At 38.5% G+C, this 21,297-nt stretch overlaps 1 protein-coding gene and 1 long non-coding RNA gene across 2 annotated transcripts; both read right to left on the minus strand.

Moving 5' to 3' along the window:
* Positions 1–3,426: 3,426 nt before the first annotated feature.
* LOC146487651 (uncharacterized) lies at positions 3,427–10,745 on the minus strand. Its single transcript, XR_014856753.1, has 3 exons — positions 10,656–10,745; positions 4,817–5,008; positions 3,427–3,654 (listed from the first exon to the last, which is right to left on the minus strand). It is a non-coding gene; the product is annotated as an uncharacterized LOC146487651 (long non-coding RNA).
* Positions 10,746–14,127: 3,382 nt separating this feature from the next.
* Positions 14,128–19,894, minus strand: LOC146487652 (uncharacterized). The gene is made up of 3 exons (XM_085083757.1): positions 19,795–19,894; positions 15,772–15,963; positions 14,128–14,496 (listed from the first exon to the last, which is right to left on the minus strand). The coding sequence occupies exons 2-3, from the start codon at positions 15,950–15,952 to the stop codon at positions 14,366–14,368; spliced, it is 312 nt and encodes a 103-aa protein (XP_084939883.1). The 5' UTR covers positions 15,953–15,963; positions 19,795–19,894; the 3' UTR covers positions 14,128–14,365.
* Between the last annotated feature and the right edge of the window lie 1,403 nt (positions 19,895–21,297).

A 21,297-nucleotide genomic window follows, 5' to 3' on the forward strand; every position in this document is an offset into this window, starting at 1 on the left:
TCGACTAACACGATAGATTGCACAACTCAGGCCCTTTGCCTCCCCAGATTCAACCAAGAAAACACAGGAGAAATTTTTGGCATCGTGTTTACGTGAAACGGCAAATGTCACCTTGCCGTTTCACGTTTCACGTTAAATAGCGTGAACCTTTTGACTAAAGCTAGTTTTGCGAGTTTCGATGAAGCTGATTTGCGACTCGCTGTGGTCAGTTCACGAAGAAAAGTGCGGTAAGGAGTGAGTTGTGAAGGATTTTTAAACATGAAACTTAATTTACCCTAGTATGACTTGCAGGAAAAATTATTGGGGTACTTGTTTTCAACAAGTAACTACTTATATGTATAAGATAAAACAGGAAGAAATACTTATGTAGTTCTCACGCAGACGGCAACGCGAAATAGCCTGTTTTCACCTAGAAACGGCAACCGGCAACCAGCAAACGCGAAAAATGGCGGGAAAATCGTGGTCACGTGGCCATTTTTGTTGCTCGCGTTTCTCGTATTACCCGATGCTAAATCTCTCTATTATAATAATTTCATTGGGCATTGCCGCGTATTTTGCGGGCTAAAATGGAAAATTCAGCGGGCTAAAATATATTTTAGCCCGATGCTCTAAGCCAATGAGAAACAAGAACATAACGTAGCCAGCCAATCAGAACTGGAAACCATTCAACTGTTCGCGCCGTTTTCTTGCTTGTTTGACTGAAAGCGCTGCCATCTGCAAAAAAATTGTTTTGAGCTACAAAATGGCTGAAAAACCTAACGAAGAAGCAAATTCCCAGTAGTTTCAGCTAGCTAGAGAAAAGGACTTACAGAAACTGGTGTACGATGGTGGAAATAATGCCTGTAGTAGCTCCATGGCCGGCGGCGAGGTGAAGGTAAACAGCTTGTCTTCGTCGAGCGAAACCTGCTCAGTTTAGCACTTGCACAATTAATTTTAACACTTGCAAGTGACCATGTCTTCGCTGCTCACAAAATTCTGTTATTTTCCCTTTGAAAACTTAGAAGCAATATTCTCTCGACAAATTTTGCGGTGTTCTGTTGAAGTTTAAAGCTTATGCGACAATGAATAGTTTTGAACAATGAAACAAATGTAAAATAAACGCCTGTCTTTGATTTCTTTTCTGAATGCCCTCTGAAATTATTATAATAGTAATAGAGTTGATGTTCTTGGGCGTAAATATGTTTTTGGCCCTTCTCAGAACTCATTTTAGCCCTCGCCTGCGGCTCGGGCTAAAATGAGCCTGAGTCGGGCCAAAAACATATTTACGCCCGCGAACATCAACTCTATTGTTATATTAACGTCTCATTCAAAGCCTACCTTCCATATTGCCAATTTTACGAATTCTTAAAGCCCTTGCCGTTTGCCAAAACAATTTTCTTCAATTGTATTACTTTTCTGTTGCACTCTCATCGGAGCTACAGTTCCCTAATTAATTACCTTTCCGTTCTTAAGCACTTTAACTTGACGCTTAAGTATGATACGGCCTTCATGAACGATTATTATTGCCGTATGTTCAAACACGCGGTAAAACGGTACCTTAAAGAGTCAGTAGCATAGTTAATTGAAACCTTGCCATGATAATAATGGCGCTGCAATTTATGTTGGAAGGGCCGCGACCGTGCACAATCCTTTGTTTTAGTTTTCACACTGCAGTTGAGTATATATATTTAGCCCAGCCTAAAAGCGGAGCTCCACAATTCCTTTTTAATTAACAATTAGATTATGAGCTCGAGATTTCTATCGCATGAGAGCTGATGAGGGCGCAGCCCGAATCAGCTATCACGCATAGAAATCTCGAGCTCATAATCTAATTGTTTTAGTATAAATCTACTAGACGTTCAAAACGTAACAAGTAAATAATGCAAATCCTCCTCACAGTCACTTCGGAAAACGCGAAGAAGCGGGCTGAATTTTGTTGACAACCGCTACTCACTATCTATCACAGAATAGATAGCGGGTAGCGTAGCCAATCAGAGAACGGCATTCGTAATAGAACGCTGGTGAATTTATACTAATAGCATTTAGTATAAATCTACTAGTGTTCTATCACGAATGCCGTTCTCTGATTGGCTACGCTACTCGCTATCTATTCTGTGATAGATAGCGAGTAGCGGTTTTCAACAAAATGGCGGCCGCTTCCTCGCGTTTTCGAAGTGTTTGCGATGAGGATGTAGATAATTTACTTGTTTAGTTTTGAAAGACAAGTAGATTTATACTAAAACAATTAGATTATTCGCTCTCGATTTCTATGCATGATAGCTGATTCGGGCTGCGCCCTCATCAGCTATCACGCGATAGAAATCTCGAGCTCATAATCTAATTGTTAATTATATATTCACATGCAAGTCTGCTTATTGTATGAACGTAATAACACGTAATAATGTTACAAAGTCCTCATCCTTTCTGGAGTTATACATGTCTTTAGTCCATATAAAGAAAACTGTTTACGCGAAATATTTCATTGAGCGCTTAAAATTAATAATTATTAGAGCGTGTTTACAAATATGGGCTGCGAATGGCGAATGATACACAAGTCCAACACAAAATGTTCAAAACAATTCATAACTTATCGACAGTTTATTGCCCTGGGATGATAATTTATAACAAAACTGACAATTGCTTTTTGTTTTCGTTGCCAGAACAACGTTTTTGGAATTTGCAATAAAATCAAGTCCGCGTGATACCTGAAATCCCGGCGGCTTGCTCTGGCGCTTTATTCAGTCCATAGTTTCAGAGAAAGCGGTTGCAACTTTCCTTTTTCTGTCTCGCAACTCACCGGCACTAAGAGTGACGCCTATTTAGGCTATCTTTCTTTCGTTAAATCATTCCACGAAGATGTTAAAAAGGATCACACTTCAACTAATTAACATTAATTAACATTATAACATAACACCATCATCTTCGCTCATTTGGAGTTCTTTTCCTTAATTGTATTCTACAGCATATCATGTATCAATTTCAAAATAAAGGCAAGAGTTTATCCCCAAAGTGCCTAAACCGTCATTGTGTTGATTGAGAGTGTCAATTTATCTGCTATAAACAGTCGCAGTAAATTATGAGCTGATGGTATCAAACTAAGACCATTTGTTTTCTTATATTGACTAGAGTAGTGCGCCATATAATAAATCTCAAGTTAGTCACAAAAAAAGGCAATAGAACGTCGGCAATAGAGGCTTTGTATGGGATAAGAACTCAGTGGACTGGACAATAGAGCAACACAAAACACTAGGTATACTGTATGGAATATCACTGATTAGGTTGAGACTTGTCTTTGTGTCTTTACTGATGATAGAAAACATGTCGAGCACTTGAGTGCTGCAGATTTCAACGCTCGGATATATTGTTTTACTTACTAAAAGAGATAAAGACTGAAATATATCACCAATATAAATTAAAGTAATTACAGAACATCAAGCACCAACCACAATGTATCTAAAAACGTTCACAGGCGTTCTTTATTTGTTCATTTCAACTTCTTATCCAGGGCTTTTGCAAAATATATTTGATTATGGTTCAGTCGGCCTTAAGAACGAGATGGGTAAATTCCCGATAAGGCAATGAAACAGTCGACTTTTCCTTTCTCGTCTTTTGTTTTTAACCCAGATAGGTTGGGCAGCGCAAAGGTAGTCCGTCCATCCCCTCCGTAAGTAGTTCCTAAAATTGCAAAAGAAAAGAAAAAAAAAACACAAACAAACAAAAAAGCCTTTGGAATAGAAAATCAAATTCGCGGGCCTACACCGCAGTTCACAGGTAAACAAGATATTCGCTATATGAACACGATAAAGAATGAGGGTGGAAATAGAAGAGCGCCGGAGTGGGAAGAAGGAGGCTGGTGGTACACGAAGTGATGCCTGTTGCTTTCTCATTGTCACCGTTAACATCGCTGAAATAAACACTGGAATGATGATAGCGTTAACTGACCAGACACCTAGTTTGGATGTATTACAGTGCAACGAACTCAACCGGGAACACCGAAAAAATCGACAATTTGAAATTTAAAGAAATGTTCTCGTTTTTGATTGGCTTACAAACTACCAAAGCCAGACTCCTTTGTTGTCAATGTGACTTGTGATTGGCTGATCAACGTTAGGTGGCCCCGGTTGAGTTCGTTGCACTGTAAGAAAGTAAGGGAAGAAGAAAGAAAGTTGACATAGGAGGTTGTTTTTAAATAAAGTAAAAACGTGAGTCCGAAGAACTGCATCTCACAAGTCTAATATTTAAATTACAAGGATGCGGGATTTAACAGAGCAATATTTCGTTGTTTATCAACATCATCAGGAAATGATCACAAATAGAAAAGGCTTTTTTGATTAGATCATTCCAACGGCTTTTTTTGTAGCCTTTTCTATTTATGATCATTGCCTGATGATGTTGTTAAAATAAACAACGAAATATTGCTCTGTTAAATCCCGCATCCTTGTCATCTTAGCCTAAGACTTGTGAGATGCAGTTCTTTGAACTCACGTTTATACTTTGTTGTTGTAAGAAATACGATCAGTAGAGTTTTGTACTCTGCCATGGAAACGTTTAACCCTTTAAGGTTTATTAAATTCCCCGGCAAGTGTTGACAAGGAAAATAATCCGGTGGATAAAACGGTCTGTGTTTTTAAGTGTTTGAAACACTTTAGGGACTGCAAAAACACCGAGAAACCGAATGATACTGTTGTAGAAAATTCTCAGAGCACCTTGATTACCAGATGGGACAGAGAGGGAGATACGTTTGTAGCGACTTTGGTTCGAACAAAATTGTCACTGGTTCTGTCTACGTTCCAGGAGGCGAATATGCTCCAGCTGTAGAAATTAAATAAGAACTTACCGAGTAGGGAGAAAAGTGCCGTGTTTTGGGATATGGATAACAAAGCGCCATCAGCTTTGTGAAATCCTCTTGGGGTAAAGTTTATAGCCATGCATCGTACTTCACCAAGGTACACTTCGCCATGTGCAGTGGCGGACAGGAGCAACAACAGCAATGGTACGATCACAGATATGAGAAACATCGCGACGTATTCTAAGTAGGAAAAAAAAAACATTATATCTAGATCTATATCTTATTAGCCTTGTGAGTTGTTTTCGTGCTCTAAACATTAACCCTTTAAATACCAGGTGTGTGCTATTTTTTTCAATGACTTTTTGCCGATAAACAGTCTGAACCACTTAATTTCTCCATAAATGGAGATGAAATAAAAATATCTACGGTCTTAAGAAACTGTGGGCTCAGGCTAAATTCTCACGTGATGCAAGTGACGGTTATTGTTTGTTCGAGCCAGTGCACGAGCACGGATCCGGTAAAATCATCGCTTTATAAGTGTTTTTCGAGCCATTTTCCTCTGCAGAAGCCCCCACTCTGGCATCATTAAGCTGGAATGTGGGTAGAGGCAATCCTCTGAAAGAAAACGGAGGTGAGAGTGGTTTCATGCTGACTGAGTCTTCAAACATGCTGTGTAGCAGACATGGAGGCCCACGAGTGAAGTTGTCTCTCTGGCCGTTTTGTGGATGGATTCCAGGACCTACCAAGGCAATTTGGGCGAGTTTGGAGTAGTAAAATATTCAATGGATTCAAAATTTTGCTGGTAGTACTGGGTGGCTCGAGATGGAAAAAGCAGGAGTTCTACGCTCGCGCTATGGCTATATTACCCAGAATTCTTTTCGGGCGTAAACGAGGCAACGTGAGATACGCAAGACTGGGTCTGATCACATGGCTGAAGTATAGCCTTCGGAAAGCGTTTAGAAGAAAACTTCCAGTCAGATGCCAAGGTTTGACCTTGAGGTTTGCTGTAAATGTAGACTTTTCATTTTTGAACAAATTATTTGGATTAAAAATTGACGATAAATAAGTGTAATTTTTGGTGTTATTATCTGGCCGAAAAATTGGCATTTAGGACTTTGTTGCCAAACGAACGGTGATATGTAGCGAAAATCGGGAGGTGTAGTCAGTTTGCTGGGTTTGATGATGGCAGTATACATCAGCTGGTGCCATTCACACATTATCATGACGTTGTAGCCTAAGTTAAACAAGAAGCAATTCATAGAAGTAAGAACGGTGTTTTCGTCCCATATATGTGTTGTTGGGATGAAAAGGGTTAAGCACAGTTATTTTCCAAGCCCCTCCCCCCACCCCCGAAGCCTTAATTCGTTTTCTTATTTCTCAGTTAAGCAGTGGAATGCGCTGCCTGAAGTTTTATCCGCAATAGTGCTTTTACAGAGTGTAAGAGAAATATTCAGGGATTTACTTTATTTGGACGCTTTTTTTTCCGCTGAATGATTTTCTAATATTATATAGATATATTTGTAAATATTAGTCTCTTTCATGTGCATAATGTATTTCTTTAACATTTTACTGTATTTTTGTGTTCTCGAAGATATTAGCTTCTGTAAGCTACTCTGAAATTCGAGAGAAAATAAAGTTTATATGTAAGTATTTCATGGCCCGCGCTTTATGCCTGGAGTATTAAATCGAGCGATTCATTACGAGGGTAGTAAGGTGTTTCTAATAACACTGATAAAAATTAAGCTTAATTTTAGAAAAGGCAGACATTTTGAGTTATTTCAAGAGTGACTTTTGAAAACTATTAGAACCTACTTGTTCGACCTAACGTGAAGTGCTGTTGTAAACTAGTAACTCTCCCTTACACCCGGACGGAAAACACTCAACAGTTCTAGGTTATTTATGGGAACGATTGGAATGAAGGGTTAAAGTTCGACACGATAAACTTGCCGAGCGTACAAAGGATGTTTTTCTTCAAAAACTCATTAATTATTTATAAGCCCATTGACCTATCAAATGGTCATTAAAACATTACGTGCAGTGGTTTTAAAACCCGAGAAAACCTCCTTCTTATTAGTATGCGGTGTTTAATGTTTTTCTCGTATGCTAATTTCCAACGTTCACAAAAGCATCATTGTTATAAATTCTCTTGACAAACGCTTTTCTAGGAAAGTTTTTGAAGCCGTTCAAAAACGGTGAGGGTAAAGGCGGAAAGAGTTTGCGGAATGGTATGTGGAATGGCGTGCGGAATGGCATAATTATGCGAAATACGATTTACGTGGGAAATAAATTAACTGAAGAGCGCGTCATGTTTTCGCGCCAATTTTATAAGAGCAGCAGCTTTTTTTGATCCTGCGGACTCTTGCTAAATATTAACAACAATTCGAGGATTTGATCGTCTGATTGCTGATTTGGAAGAAGTGAGGGTAAAGAGAGCGATGAAAACTGTTTATAGTTTTCGCATTCAAGGAACTATGAGTAAATCCGTTGTAAATTAAATTTCATGTTCACTTTACTCCATGCGACTTTGGTTGACAAAAATAACGTGGCACTGCGTGAAGTCTTCTCAGGACAAAGATTGATCCTTTACCGAGGGCAAATAATAAACATTTTTTTCTTTTTTTTTTTAAACCCTCGGTAAAAGATCAATTCTCATACCCTGTATGGACGATGATTCATTTATCATGAGCGGGAAAACGAGCAACAATTTGACCAAAATGCATTTGTGATAAGAATAGTTTCACAACCTTTCAAACAACCAGTGTCGATAATTAGGCACCATACTTGTCATCTGTTTTTTTGCTCTAGGGCTTTTTCGCTTTTAAATCTCATTTTAGGTTGGGACGTCTGGCACTGAAAGACCTTAATTAAAGACGGATATGTTTAGTTCGATAACGTCAACTGAACTATAGCTACCTGAATCGCCGTATTAAATAGCTAGGTAGCTAGCTCAGCAGCTCAACAGTGACTTGCGTACTCGTCGCTCTGCGAAAATGTAAGGTGAGAAAAAGTAGAACATATTTTTCCCATGAGTTGTACAAATTGTAACCGTCAAAGAGTCTGATAAAATGACCGAGTTTAAATTTAAAATTTCTCACATAATAGTTTTGGCCTTGGACTGATGTTATTTCTCCTGTCTGGTGTCGCTTTTTGTCTAGGCTACTCGCTGCCACGTTCTTTTTGTCAACTACAAATTTAATTTATCGGCTAGTTCCTTGAATGCGAAACTTCATCGATTTCTTCACTGTCACTTCCTAACCAGCGATCAGACATGTTCTATCCCAGGCGTATATTTTCTAATCCTCAATCTGTTGTTTGGTTGTTTAATAGTCCGATGCATCGAAAACACTGCTGCTCTCATAAAATTGGCGCGAAAACAGGATGCGCTCTTCAGTTAATTTATTCCCCGCGTAAATCGTATTTCGCATAATTATGCCATTCCACATACCATTCCGCAAACTCTTTCCGCCCTTTACCCTCACCGGTTCAAAAAACTCGCAGCACGTGTTTAATCGGATCTAAAACCACTCGGCTGCACCTCGTGGTTTTAAATTCCGATAAAACACTGCTGCTCGTTTTTTAAACATAACTTAACTTGTCGCTGAACAAACTAAAAAAGACACGATTGTAATTTATGTTTGTTAAAATGGAAAACGTGTCAGAGTATTAAGTGATTCCGGAAACATTCAAGCAACTAAAAGACCCAGAGAAATATCACCAGAATGTACTGTGATCTGTTTTGGGCTTCTTTTTGTGCTAAGTTCTTGCAAACACTAGGCTTCTTTCGATATATCAATGGTTCGCTTCACAATGATGCTTTGATAGAGAATAGACCGCATTCGTATTCTCGGTATTGAACTGGAACTAGCTTGCACACGAGACTTATGCGGGGAAATCTTTTCACATGCAAATAGTTTCTAATATATTCCCCCGCAAGAGCCTCCATTGCAAGGTCGATCCAGTTCGATACCGAGAATACAAATATGGTCTATAGAAACACGAGAAATGTTAAGAGTCTGACACTTGTATTATTTTGTCTTTAGTTTTCTCTATTTTATGTATCGTTGGTGTTGGGAAACGATGCAATAGATGTTTTATTTAAGGTGAATATTCTTTGCAATAGGGTTAAAAATATTTAAAAATTCAATTTGACCCTTCTACTTATGTATTAGTTTTGTATCTTTGTTGTACTGATCCCTTGTCAAGTGAAGGGAAGGAACATACTGCACATCCTGATACCAACCAATCATGTGAGTGCCTACGTTACCCTTCATTGACAGTCGATGAAGCTCTGACCGTAAGTTGCCAATCATACTCCAGCAAACATAAGGCAACTGCTCTAACAGCTTAGAGGACACAAAGAAAGGAAAATGAATGAAAATGTTTGTCTATTCATTTCCGTTGCTTGTCTCCGTGGACCTGAAACCTCTTGAAAAAGTTGGCGCAACTTCATTAGTTTGTAATATTATTACTTGGTAACTTTACAAAGGAAGAAAAGTACAGTTTTTAGGATAAAGATGACTGTCCACGAGACTCCATCACGCACAGGATATGTATGTATTGTCCATTTAAACTCCATTTCGAATATACTAAAAAAAACATATCGTACTACACGAGAAAACAAAACATGCACCGTTCGGTTGCCCTTTCCGCCATTTCATCGCCAACAACTCTATTGTCTTTCGCGGCACGTACTTACGGTGCCAAAATTTGCAAGATGAGGCATAAAGATGGTTGACTTGTTCCCACGGGAGTAACAGGTAACTGGCTTCGTTGTTTCGGGCTCGCGTCGTGTTCGCTTCGTTGAAATGGCTGCTGTCAATCAAACTTTTAGATGTGCGAACGTGAGATAAAATTGATAATGGCAGTCGGGATAAAAAAATCTATTCATGCGCCCCTAGCCTATTTATGGTAAAAGAACAATAATCTAAGAACTCCGCTTGAGCCGAGCAACACCAGTTCCTGTTGCATTTAATGTGTGGTATTCATAGTAGGTGAAAAATACACAACTGGCTGCGTAAAATTCCAAACGACGCCAAATTGGTGACTAACGTGGGAACAGAGCGTAACAAAAGTCCCGGATATGTCGCGGTATTGTGGGTGATGTTGAGCACAGTGACAAGGTATGAGCCTTATTAATGTATAACGACGAAGAAAGTAGTTTTACTTCTGGTTATATCTGGTTATAAGTAAGCGATTGTTGGAAATAAATCCTGTATTCTAACAGTTTTCACAGCTGCCGTTGGCCATTAGCATACAAAAGAAACCAGGCGACGTCTAAACAATGAACGTTTTAAATAGCCATTAAGAACAGAATGTCAGTAAATGATCAAGCCAATAGTTAAGCTTTTTATCGCTTGTTAATTTGAACAATCAACTTCTTTTGGTCCCTGCTGGAGCACGACAATCAAAGTTCGATTCGTACCGAATTCAACCAAGACGCAAATAAATGTCCTTAAAAAACTATGATAATTTTAAAAAAAGATATTAGTTCTACCTAAAGGGAAAGCTATCACAATGTCATCTAAATACCAAAGGTTAAGATCAAGAAATCCGATTGACACAACTCAGAATGGAACCCACTAGACAAAATAGCAAAAGTTCACCATCCGAGATGTAAAGAAAACCGAGATGAGAAAACATAATCAGGCAATTGGACATAGCTTTATATCAAATATGTTACCAATAGGTGAGCGTTGGTTATCGAAAAGAGTCATTCTTAAGATCTACTAAAGCTGTCCATCAGACTCTTAAGAACACGTGGTAACCGGTGGAAGTCTTTTCTGGCCGAAATAGACCTGGAGCCTTAAAATAATATAGGAAAAATAACTCTAGAAATATGTTAGTGGTTAAATAAAAATAGTGAAAACAATGTTGAATACGCTCTTACCTTTCTGTCGTAAATTAAAGGAAACTGAAGGCCTATCGTGCGTTTCTCCTTACGACTCACAATAACGTTGGCATTACGAGTGCTTGCTCAGGTAGCATGCCTTTTAGTCATGACATCACGTGATTCGAGTGAATGCGGCACTTAGCTGTTCCGTTATTGGCCAATCTTTCTCAAATTTATTGATCCACGCTCAGAATGAGTCCGGTACCACCAGCTCTTCACACCGTTGTTCAACTAAGGCGTTTCGAAAGCTGGTGTTGACACCAGGCAACGCTAGTTCAATTCCCTTGTGTTTACAATCTTGACTTTGCTGACACCGAAACTTGGCGTTTAAAGTTATTGAATACATACCAGGGTGTCCTCCGGGAAATTATTTCTACTCGCGCTGTTTTAATTGAAATAAATCCTAGGAAACTATACATCACCGTAAAGCGTACAAAATGAAGACTGAAATAAATGTTTTAAAAGCCGTTTAGTTATGGAAGAGCGCGCAAGCCCTTCAAACGCAAAACTAGCAGTGTTTGCCAAAGTGAATTACGAGCCTTTGCGTTATCCGCGACATCAAACACGAGATAACAAGCTAACAAAGGTATGAGGCCTTTTCCATTTTTCTATCGATTCTTGATAAAATCTATTGTAAAGTTAGACGATTGAAATGTTTTCAATGAGCGTTAACGCGCTGGGACACCACAAGGAAAACATTTGGAATTTCATAAAAGCTCACACACTTTGGTGCACTGGTGTGCTAATGACCATTTGTGTCAAATCCTATAAATATAGATACCCTATTATATTAGTTTGAATGGAAGAAATACGCCAATAACAAAACTCGAGCCGTGATAGGCCTTATCACGGTTTTCGACGCCATTTTGACGAGTAGGCAAACACGTCTTGAAATAACAATGTTTGTATGGCAATTCGATGTCAAATAATTTTCATAAGACATTGCTTCTGAAAAATTCCTGAATTGGAAACTTTAGGCACTATACAAAGGATTTTACAGCTAGAAAGCATCTAGTTGCGTTTTCTTAAAATCCTTTCCCTAGGGCCAAAAGTTTCCAATTCATGAATTTTTATTATGAATTTTATGAATGTCTGTTGGGCAGAAGAATGATCCCTCATTGTTGAAACTTGGGAGTCATGGCTGGTATAATTTATGGGCCACCCACCCATCAAAGCATGAAACTTGTACGGAGTGAGGGACAAAATCGCCCAATCATCATTGCGTTGGACCTTGCGGTCACAAAATTCATATTATTCATGTTTTTGTTGTTTTCATTTCATGTTTGCATTTTCATGTTTCGTGTTTGCATGTAGAAATGTAGTCGTTTCTTTTTCATTATCTAAATTCGTTAGGTTTATTGTTAATTATTTGTAGTCTTAATTCGTCGTATTTTTATCAGTCAAAAAATGTCACTAGTATATTAGTAGTTATTGTCTTAGAAAATGGTGTGTAGTATTGTAAATTTCAATGTAATCTAACTAACTATTATTATATCCCGTTACCGTATATTTTGTATCTTATTGTGTAATCAGCATTTATTGTACATCTTGTAGTTAGCGTTTTCTGGAATCTTCTTTGTAATGTCGTAATTGTGTACAGTATTTAAATAGAGGTCAAGGTTGTTGTTGTGTAGTTGGTTGTTATTCTTGGAAGGAGAAAAAGGACAGAGAAGTAAGAAGAAGTAAGGAGAAGCAAAAAAGTTTGTATTGCAAGGTCGAAGGCGAAATTGTTCAAGTCACTGTCAAGAGCCATTGGCAGGAGCCGGCCGTGTTTTCCCTGACATAAACCCTTTTGTCGGCGGCGGCGAGTGAACAAGATTTCAAGGCGTGTGCATAGAAAATAAAACTGAGTGCGGCGGAGTCAAACAAGACGGGAGCAAAGAAGAGAAAAGGCGCCAGAAGAGAAGAAGGAGAGGTTTGAGTGAACGGTTGTTGGTGCGGTTTGTTTATGCGAGTGGTTGAAGTAGCAATTTTTTTGTGCCTGGAGAAGACTTCAAGAACAAGGAAGGACTGAACTGAACTGAAATAAGTAATTTAGTTTAAGATAATTAATTAGGTTAAGAAAGTTTTTTTTACGTTACCGTTTATTGTGTTTACTGAGCGTTTATGTATACTAAATTAATTAAATTTGTTGTATTACTTAGTCTTGTATGACTTAGTGGGTTTGCGGGAAGGGTTTTGTACAGTCCCCATTTAAATCGTGCCTCACAAGGGAGAGATCCACGTCACACTTGCCCGCCTGCGAGTGGTATTGCCATTCGACGTCGGCTGCAGTGCAGCATCGGTTGGGTGTGGGACTCACAAACGCGGCATTTGAGGGTATTCTTTGTAAACTCGATCGGTTGTTTTTGCATGAGCTGCTGTTGTAGTAATTCCAATTTCGGCACAGGTGATCCTTCTCCTTTGTAAGGGTTGGTTTTACCACTCGAGTGGAGTTGAGAAACACGCGCATTTTTGTCGGTAGGTCAGCATGCTGAGATAACCACACACAGATTCTTGGAGTTCTAAGTTATCGTAATCTAACGCATCTTTGTTACTGAAGACATAGTTGTGTGGTAGCGGTTTGCTCGCTTTTGGCTTTGCTGTCTTCTCGCACAACCGCTAAGCCAGTCACGAAGGTTAGCACGCTGGTCGCTTACTAAACATTCAAAATCTATTGTGGTTCGGGCCAGGCCAAGGCCAAAAATGCGAACAAAAACATATTACAAAGAATTTTGTCAGGTGTCATAACAATTGCCTTTTATTAACTGTCCGGCAATAGGAAACATCGTATTTGTTTTCAATGATTCATGTTTTTTCCACTTCATCTCTGCATGAAGGCATTACTTTTAGTTGCCTTCTTCTCGCTGCTAAAGAAATCGAATCCGGAACCATTTACGCACCCGATGACGCTCTGCCTTTTTTTTTTAAACTAAAACTTTAAAAGTTAATGGGCACATTTTAGACGTACCGCTACCTTCAAACCAGAATCCCATCTTTTGCGCAGTTCAAGCCCTCAAGGAATATTCGGCTGTTGCACGCGTTCCACCAGATATGTCTTTATTTTGCGTACCATCTCACCTCTCCTATTTATGCGCATTACCTTACTAGTTTTCTCAAAGGGAGGTATCATGGGGCTCTTTTGTTAAAAATGGTGAAATAAGACCTTCGCTTTGCTAAAACAATAATTCCTAGAAGGGTGAGAGGAAAGAAATCAACTCAATTCTTGAAAAGAACAACTCATGATGTGATCTAGCGCATTTCGGAAACAAAAATGTGAGAACTTGGAAAACGTTAGCCTGACATTTTTCAAGTTTCAATCCATTCCGACCTTCCGACTAGAGTAGTGCGCCATATAATAAATCCCAAGTTAGTCGCAAAAAAAGGCAATAGAACGACGGCGATAGAGGCTTTGTATGGGATAAGAACTCAGTGGACTGGACAATAGAGCAGCGCAAAACGCAAGGTATACTGTATGGAATATCACTGATTAGGTTAAGACTTGTTTTCGTGTCTTTATTGATGAAAGAAAACATGTCGAGTACTTGAGCCTTGTAGATTTCAACGAACGGATATCTTGTTTGCTTACTAAAGAAAAGAGATAAAGACTGACATAAATTACCAATATGAATTAAAGTCATTACAGAACATCAAGCACCAACCACAATGCATCTAAAAAAGTTATGCAGGGATTTTGCACAATATATTTGATTATGTTTCAGTCGGCCCTAAGATCTAGATGGGAAAGTTCCCGACACGGCAATGAAACAGTCGACTTTTCCTTTCCCGTCTGTTGTTTTTAGCCCACATAGGTTGGGCAGCGCAAAGGTAGTGCGTCCATCCCCTCCGTAAATAGTTCCTAAAATTGAAAAGAAAAAAACAAACAAACAAACCAAAATGAGTATATGAGCCGTTGGAACAGAACTGTTAATCGAAAATCAAATTCTCTGTATGAACACGATGAAGAGTGAGAGTGGGAACAGAAGAGCGCCGGAGTGGGAAGAAGGAGGCTGGTGGTACACGAAGTGATGCTTGTTACTTTCTCATTGTCACCGTTAACATCGCTGAAATAAACACTGGAATGATGATAGCGTTAACTGACCAGGCACCTAGTTTGGATGTATTACAGTGCAACGAACTCAACCGGGAACCCAAAAAAAATCGACAATTTGAAATTTAAAGAAATGTTCTCGTTTTTGATTGGCTTACAAACTACCAAAGCCAGACTCCTTTGTTGTTAATGTGACTTGTGATTAGCTGATCATCGTTGGGTGGCTCCGGTTGAGTTCGTTGCACTGTAAGAAAGTAAGGGAAGGAGAAAAAAAGTTGACATAGGAGGTTGTAAGAAATACGAGTGGCGTTTTGTATTCTGTGAGACGTTTAACCCTTTCAATAAGGTTTATTCGATTCCCCGGCAAGTGTTTACAAGGAAAATAATCCGGTGGATAAAACCGTCTGTGTTTTCAAGTGTTTGAAACACTTTAGGGACTGCAAAAACACCGAGAAACCGAATGATACTGTTGTAGAAAATCATCAGAGCACCTTGATTACCAGATGGCACAGAGAGGGAGATACGTTTATGGAGCAATATTTCGTTGTTTATCAACATCATCAGGCAATGATCGCAAATAGAAAAGACTACAAACATTCCAACGGCTTTTTTGTATTTGTGATCATTGCCTGATGATATTGTTAAAATAAACAACGAAATATTGCTCTGTTAAATCCTGCATCGTTGTCATCTTAGCCTAAGACTTGTGAGATGCAGTTCGTTGGACTCACGTTTATACTTTGTTGTTGTAAGAAATACGATCAGTAGAGTTTTGTACTCTGCCATGGAAACGTTTAACCCTTTAAGGTTTATTAAATTCCCCGGCAAGTGTTGACAAGGAAAATAATCCGGTGGATAAAACCGTCTGGGTTTTTAAGTGTTTGAAACACTTTAGGGACTGCAAAAACACCCAGAAACCGAATGATACTGTTGTAGAAAATTCTCAGAGCACCTTGATTACCAGGTGGCACAGAGAGGGAGATACGTTTATAGCGACTTTGGTTCAAACTAAATTGTCACTGGTTCTGTCTACGTTCCAGGAGGCGAATATGCTCCAGCTGTAGAAATTAAAAAAGAACTTACCGAGTAAGGAGAAAAGTGCCTGGTTTTCGGATATTGATAACGTAGCGCCATCAGCTTTGAGAAATCCTCTCGGGGTAAAGGTTATAGCCATGCATCGTACTTCACCAAGGTACACTTCGCCATGTACAGTGGCGGACAGGAGCAACAACAGCAATGGTGCGATCACAGATATGCAAAACATCGCGACGTATTCTAAGTAAGAAAAAAAAAAACATAATGTATCTATATCTTATTAGCCTTGTGAGTTCGTTTCGTACTCTGAACGTTAAGCACAGTTATTTTCCACAAGGGTTAAACATGTTTAAAAATTCAAAGGTGAATACAGCGCCTTTTAACAACTGATCAAAAGCGCTTTACATGAATTCAAAAATTTTATGTAAAAATGTAATAGCTATAAAGAATTATAAGAAATATCAATAAAAACTAATACTAAAATAAACAATCGACCACCCCCAATGCCATTGCTAAGAATTAGTTCTTTGCAAACAATAGGCTTCTTTCGATATATCAATGATTCGCTTCACAGTGATGCTTTGCTAGACGATAGAAAGACGAGAAATATTAAGAGTCTGACACTATTTACGCGGGATGCCCTGAAGGGGCATACCGTGTCTAAAAACGGGTCGATTTCTTTTTTACGCTGGATGCCCTGAAGGGGCATACCGCGTCTAAAAACGGGTCGATTTCTTTTTTACGCTGGATGCCCTGAAGGGGCATACCGTGTCTAAAAACGGGTCGATTTCTTTTTTTTCTTCATGGTAGCCACAAATCGGCACATTAATTTATTCATTAAACTCTGCCCTCTCCTACTAGGGATGTATTGTTCTGATTGTCTTCAACAAAAGCGGGCCAATCAAAATCCATTCTTGTCGCTTATATCGTGAGGGAGGGGACCCACTCACCCCTACCTGTGTGACGTCAACGCATCATTTGATATATTTATTAAAAACGGATTAAATTTGTGGCGCCATATTGTTAACATGTTGTGGACTCAAGTGTGCCATTTTCAAACGGAAATTTCATTTTTTTGAAGCGGTAAATCGAAAGAATAACTTCTAAGAAGCACTCGACATCTAAAACGGTGGAAATCGGAGAGTTCCTGGCGAAGGAATCGTGCTTTCTTTGACAGTCTTAGACCACGATGGGAGACAGAAAAGAGGTCATTGAGAAGCTTACGTTATCGCAATGGAATTCCCGCAATTTCCCTTGAAACCCTGAGTAGCGTAATACAAGGGAAAGAACGTAACGCGATCTTCGTGACTCAAACTATTCCATTAGCAAGGATTGTTTTATAAATCTGCGAAACATACAGTTGGAATAAGTTAATCAGCCACAGCATCACGCGTAATGCCAGTATAGCAGGCATCTTGTTTTTTTTTTTTTTTCTTCTTCGTAGCCACAAATCTGTACATTAATTTATTCATTAAACCCTCTCCTCTCCTACTCGGGATGTATTGTTCTGATTGTCTTCAACAGAAGCAGGCCCCTCAAAATCCATTCTTGTCGCTTATATCGCGAGGGAAGGGACCCACTCACCCCTACCTGTGTGACGTCAACGCATCATTTGATATATTTATTAAAAACGGATTAAATTTGTGGCGCCATATTGTTAACATGTTGTGGACTCAAGTATGCCGTTTTCAAACGGAACTTTCACCATTTTGAAGCGGTAAATCGAAAGAATAACTTCTAAGAAGCACTCGACATCCAAAACGGTGGAAACCGGAGAGTTCCTGGCGAAGGAATCGTGCTTTGTTTGACGGTCCCGAGCCACGATGGGAGACAGAAAAGAGGTCATTGAGAAACTTACGTTATCGTAATGGAATTTCCCAAATTTTCGGTGAGATCCTCAGTACCGTAACACAAGGGAAACAACGTAAAGCGATCTTCGTGACTCAAAATATTCCATGCCCATCAGCAATGATAGTTTTATTAATCGGCGACGCATACAGCTGAAATAAATGAATCAGCCCCAGCATCTCGCGTATATGCCAGTATAGGCATCTTGTTTGTCTTGAGTTTTGCCTATTTTATGTATCGTTGGTGTTGGGAAACAATGCAATAGGTGTTTTATTTAAGGTGAATAGTCTTTGGAATAGGGTTAAAAATATTTAAAAATTCAATTGTTGACCCTTCTACTTATGTTTTAGTGTAGTACCGATCTAGCGCTGATCAAACGTTGTTTTCTCCTGGTATAAATTTGGTACGAGCATTCGCCCTGTTTTGGACTGTTTCTCCGGGAAACTTATCTGTTAATCAAGCAGTTTTGAAATTGGTTTTCCCCAGATAACAATTGATTCTTTACATTGAATAATACCTTTATTTTACTGTTTTTGGCCTCGAGTTAACCTTTCGCTGGTACATGCTTGGAAATGGCTATTTTCTTATTTTTTAAACGTCTTTAGTATAATTTCACCATGTTTCGTACCGAATTTAGACCAACCGATATTTTTACTTAGAGTTATTCTTTTCCGAACTTATTTGAATAATAATAATAATAATAATAATAATAATAATAATAATAATGATCATCATCATCATCATTAGAAGGTGTCTGTCAGCTAGATACTTTTTGTTCTTTGACCACATACTGTATTATTAAATAGGGAACTGAAACTTGTAAAACAGGTCTTTCAAAAAATGATTTATAATTCATAAGCGCATTAACCTAGCAAATGGTCGATAATACATCACGTGCAGTGACTTTACATCGATAAACCTCCTCCTAATTAGTATGCGGTGTTTTATCAGCTGATAAAATACTCCTCATTAGTATGCGGTGTTTTATCAGCTGATAAAACGCTCCTCATTACTATGCGGTGTTTTTCTTGTATGCTAATTTCCAACGTTCACATGTTGCTTTTCCAAGTCACAGTTGCTGCGTTTTCTGTTTAAAGTTCAGGACAGAACTTACAAGGAGTACAAGCTGTCTTCCGAGTACAAGCTGTCTTCCACGCATTTCCACACGCACCTCCTAGGTGCCTATTTACAATGTCTATTTCAAAACGTCAAATGAACCCTTCCCAAATAAGATATTTCATTAAATTTCCGCGCAATTACTAGCGAGTCGAAAATATTTCGTATGAACGTCTTTACGCCTGTAACGGTCTTAATTTTGATCAGACGAACGATGCAACTAAGACATACAAAATTTTGAAAGTCAATCAATTTTAAGCTGAGTTAATTACAGAATGAGGCTTAAAATCGGCCAAAGTTCCATACATTAACTATAATTTTAGCGGTATTTGCCCCATCCCTAACCAAGGTGGCTTCACAATCAGTGAGAGCGTCTTTTGTCAAGTCTGTCACAGCTTAGGGTGTTATCTAAAGCTATGATCGCTGCAATTTGAAGAAATACTTCTACGATCTCAAGGGTCACGCGGTATGATTTTCTTTATCCACAGTTTCAACTTCAAGTGAGGCAAAACAAAGCTCAAACCATCGTTTAGAGTATTATCAAATCAAGAATAACATTAAAAAAATAAAGAATAACAAGAAGAAAGGTCAGTAGGTCTTGTGCAGGTTAAAAGGAAAACACCCTTAACGATCTTAGAAAGTTTAAACATCTTCTACCGTGTTACAAACAACACCCAGAATACAATTAAACTGATTTCATTAAATCTTCCAAGTTTTGGAATCACTTTTACACCCTTCAGAGATATATAAGTCGCCTCGTTAAGAAATTGAAACTGGGAAACCGGTTTGAGAAGTTTCCTTTCATTGACCATTCCTCTATGTTCATCTAAAAAGTGAGTGACAGTCAGTTAAACCCAATCCTACAGCACAGAAGATAAAATAGACCCTAATCCTTCCATTTACCGAAACTAACGCACAACTTTTGTTTTAAGGACAGATATTCTTTCCAAAAGTTCGCCTTGAACACTGCTCGTTTCAGCAAACATGAAACGCGGCAGGCATGAAAACCTTCAAACGAACTAGGCTTTCCGGGAAATACCTCTAAAACAGTGGCTACGGGATACTTCTAAATACAATCATATACTTCTAAAACAATGCTACGCTTACCTCGTTCTTTAAGCGTGATGTCGAGACTCGCCTATAACTCGTAGCTTGCGTGCGGCCAACACTGAGAGAGAATTTGTTTATACCTCGTTCTTGAAACCCCGTAGCCAGGTAGCCAGGTAGCTAGGTAGCCGCTTATTCACTTAGCCACGCAGCCACGTGATCAATAAAGCGAATAACTTTACTGACATACATGTCATTTGAAGTATCATTTCATTCACCTGTTCAATTGACGAGTTCGCTCATTGAGCAAATGGATTTCAGAAACGGCTCTTATCAAATATTGAAATGGGAACAAACAAACAATTTAAAGTCAGTAGGTTCATTTAAGGAGGTTGTTTTCAATTTTGATCGTATTTATTAGTGTTTGAACTTTTTGGCCCTATGCCCCACTGGGGGCTCAAAGGACTAAGAGAGAGAGAGAGAACTTTTTGACAATGATTATGTTTAGCTCAGTCGAATTCTCCAGAGCGCTGGTTGTTAGCAACGTTGTCAAACTGAAATAAACATTTCTTGATGCTTAACAAGTTTTGACTACTTGCTTTTACCTCCCAGCAAATCAATTTTAGTGTGTTCAAGCATGCTGACAAAAATAAGGCACTAACGTTGAGCTGGGTGATCAGACAGACACATATTATGCGATTCTTTTAATATAACGAACGAGTAAAAATCCGCCAACTTCTTAATATGTAAATTAAACAACTTATATATTACAGAACGAAACCTTTGAAACATTAATCGTTTTCCACGCGCTCGCATTCGGAATACTTTTACAGATTAGTTTATTTTCTGATGTGTTTAATTAAAGAATAACTTATCCTACTAGGTAGCAGCAAAAGGAAAATGAAATCATTCGATCGAAAAGTGGACGCGCACGCGAGAAAATGCGCGTCACTATCAATGACAAATAAGATAGCAGTTAGATAGATAGATAGCAGTTTATTGTGAAAATACGCTTAGCTTTTGTGAGACCAGCAAGCTAGGCTCACCAGCTAGTTTACAGGTATTTCACACTAAATGATTAAGATAACTAACACAAATTAAAAAACATCAATGGCATACTAGGTAAAATTTAAAATTCCTAATACAATTAATCATCATACGTAAAACAAAAATTACAATAAAGAAATAAATGGATAAAAAAAACTACAATAATTCATATTGTGTGAAAAGCTCACTCAATCATAGTAGACCTGACAGATCTAGTGTTCTGATACTGTAAATCTCTCAAACAAAAAAAGGTGCGATAAAGTCAACTTTGATTACTAACGAACTGCCGACTGATGTTGTTGAAAAACATTACGATATTTTAAAAGCTATCAAACATTCAGCAAATTATCCAGCGAAAAAGAAGTTCAGGCAATCCAATTTGCAACAAACATCGATCCATAAAGTGTGTTTTCTGCTAAAAATTGTGAGCGCGCGCGACGAAAACGGCTTATGAAAAATGTCTTTCAACAAACCCAAGCGAGTTTTATTCTGGTGTTCTAAACTCCTTTTTTTATT

This window comes from Pavona decussata, unplaced genomic scaffold (genome assembly GCF_977016875.1).
Source record: "Pavona decussata unplaced genomic scaffold, jaPavDecu1.1 SCAFFOLD_14, whole genome shotgun sequence".
In the NCBI taxonomy this organism is placed as follows: Eukaryota; Metazoa; Cnidaria; class Anthozoa; order Scleractinia; family Agariciidae; genus Pavona; species Pavona decussata.